At 42.7% G+C, this 2890-nt stretch overlaps 1 protein-coding gene across 1 annotated transcript in view; it reads right to left on the minus strand.

Moving 5' to 3' along the window:
- LOC104517221 (centrosome-associated protein 350-like) overlaps positions 1–1826 on the minus strand; it is a gene marked incomplete at both ends in the record, with an annotated part of 11888 nt that extends 10062 nt beyond the window's left edge. The window contains 2 exons of the mRNA XM_010161813.1: positions 336–480; positions 1615–1826. Of these exons, the coding sequence (XP_010160115.1) occupies positions 336–480; positions 1615–1826 (357 nt within the window). The remainder of the gene's footprint in view (positions 1–335; positions 481–1614) is intronic.
- Positions 1827–2890: the final 1064 nt, after the last annotated feature.

The following is a 2890-nucleotide window of genomic DNA, read 5'->3' on the forward strand; positions in this document are numbered from 1 at the left end:
AAAATAGAAGGGAGAAGTGTCACCTGTTAAAAGCACAGCTAAACTTGGTATTTTTAAATTCTAGGACCACCTTAAATATTGACTCTTACCTTCTTCCTACCTGTATGTAGGAATCTGTGCTGCTTTCTCAGAAGAGATAATATACAGATGATTTTCTTTGTAAACTGAAGTGACCAAGCTACATCATGGGAAAACACTCCCACAGAACCCAAAACCGTGGCAATTTCCAGGAATTTCTGCCTGCCTACCCACATCTACTTCAGCATTTCAAGTTTGCTTGTTGAAAAGGAAAGCTCTGAAAGAGCAATTTAAACCCAGGGAGATATTACGCTTACCTGACTGCGTCATCGATAAAGATTCATCAGACCAGTTGTGAGATATCTGATGAGACTTCACAGGTGACCGTAGCTGTCCCCCAGTCCTGTGGCTGCCTCTGCTGGAATCTTGCTTTGATAGAGACGTGCTGCTTTTGGGAGGCGACTACAGGAGAAGAGGACAACATAGAGAACAGTTTGAAAGTAGGAGATCATTGTCATCAGGAGCTCGTTTCAAGGAGAGAACAGCACGACTAGAGAACATCTCATGAGCAGTGGTAGCTACCCAGCTATCTAAAGAGAATTTAATCTTAGTTTGCTAGGCAATAAAACAGAAATACCACGAGCAGCAATAGCTGACTGCTTACTTTTGAGCCTAGATTTCAGTAAAGCTGCCAAGACCGCTCTGTTACCACCTAAGCGAACTGACACGCTTCTGACTCACAGGTGTTCAATAGAGTGTGTGGAATCTTATTTGGTAACAACCGTGGCAACCGTAACTCCTGGTAAATGTATTTGTGAACTCCAAAGGACCGTTTCACGTGAGGGCTGCAAGATGACATTCTAAATCAGTAAAACAACACAGCACTCTTTCTCTGAGGCCAGGCAAAGAATTCTAGGAGCAAATATCCTTCCAAAATGCTGCTTGCTGCTTCAACATTACACTACAAACCTTTTACCCATCTTGCACATAACCTCTGGCACGTATTAGACATTTTACCTCACCATCTTCTCAGCAAACTTTCCAAGAAAGTACTCACAGTAAGTCTAGGAAAGCAGTTCTTTTACCCCACAAACACTGCATTTTCTGTCTCACTGAGCAGAGGGCAAAGTTAGCAGGTTGCAAATCATCAAAAGGACCAACCACGTCGAAATAACAGTTGGCATAGAACGATAAGGCAGGCTTAGCTAGCAAGCATAATCTGAAACCCAAAGGACCGTGCACGAGGTTTACAGCTCTGCTATCATCCTATAGCTGTAACTTTGGGATGCTTTATTTGCAAATAAAGCAAAGAGGAAAAACCGAGCATAGTTTCCACGGCCTCAAAGAATTTCTACAATGGTAACAAGCTAGCCTACAGCTAATTCACACTGTAAACTGGGTCAGTGTTCCACCACTTCATACCGCATACCTACGTGATGTACGCAAAAACATTCTGCAAGACTAGCCACAAGTTTAAAAACACCTAAACTCTGTGCCGAAGCAATTTTTCCTCAAGACTTCAAAGAACATATCTGATCACAATCTTTATTCACAGTAATGTAAAATCGTAGAAAGTGGCATCAAACGCTCACTCACGAGTTTGCCAGGTGAGGTAGAGGGCTTGAACTCTTCAGAATAAACCAGTTCCTCGTTAGCCGTACTCTGATCCGGGCTTTCCGGCTGCCCGTGGCCCATAGTCTCTGATGGGACAGACTCAGCGGCGAGACTGCCAAGATCTTCTGGGATAGAGGTTTCACTGTTCAGATGAGAGCAAGAAGGCACTGGAGACTCTTCCTCACTAGCCGTTTCTGAGATTCAGTAAGGAGAGAAAAAACAAAGCGCCTAAGAACCTGCACTGATTTATACGCCCTCAGAGACACTGCTGCCCGCACGTGAAGGAAGGAGGAACTGCTACCAACACATGTCAAATGGGTAAGTGTTATTTCACTCATCTAGACACCGAAGGTGGAATATTTAGCAAAAACAAGCATGTTTACCACAGAACTATGATTTAACACTGTCAAACGTTCTTGGTGATGGCTGAATGTCCGAAATATAGACGTTTTCAGGTCATTCTAACATTTTCCATACAGCACACTCCGAAAAGATTGTTAGGGAAACCTGTCCTTCCAGTTGACCGTACGGCAGCAAGAGTCACTATTAGTCTGAAGAAGTCAAGGAGGAGCATATAATCTGCAAGCCGGATCTTGAATTTAGAATTGACTGCTTCCTTTACAGTAGTTGCAGAAAACATTTTAATGTTATGATTTCATCATGAGTCTCTCAACTGGCAACAAGTAAAATAATAAGTTGGGTTTTCAATATTCCTGTTTACTAAATTCCGCCGGAGTCCCAGCATAACTGAAGCAGCCACAGAGCACTATTCGATATCTGAGCAAAGGCTGGGGGGGGAGGAACTTCTTCTGAAGCAGGGCCGTGCTCCAATGCTTACTGGTAGAGACAATGACTAGAAAGCAAGCATACTTCCTCATCTGCTGATGAAAATTCAGCATTCATGCTGCGTGTCTGTTCATTGGAACGTACTGACTCATACACATATCTTCTTTTTAAGCGTCTTACAATGCCTAAAATCCACATGACTGTTTTCAGGAATGAGTGTAATAGGTCTGAATTCCCTTTGCATATTCAAAGGACATGCTGCCTGCTTTTAGCAAAGCAGGAGAAAAGCGAAAATTGGTTATTTCTAGAGCAGTCCCTAAATTTTTGTTATTTTTTCCCACTGCAATCCAGTTCTCTGTTCTACATTCTGAAAGTACAGTCCACTTGAGACAGAACAGTAAAGCTGGGAACTTATTTTTCCTCACAATAGCATCATTTATACTAATTACATCTGTGCTGGGTTCAGTCAGGA

The sequence above is a fragment of the Eurypyga helias genome, unplaced genomic scaffold (assembly GCF_000690775.1).
Source record: "Eurypyga helias isolate BGI_N326 unplaced genomic scaffold, ASM69077v1 scaffold51131, whole genome shotgun sequence".
NCBI lineage: Eukaryota > Metazoa > Chordata > Aves > Eurypygiformes > Eurypygidae > Eurypyga > Eurypyga helias.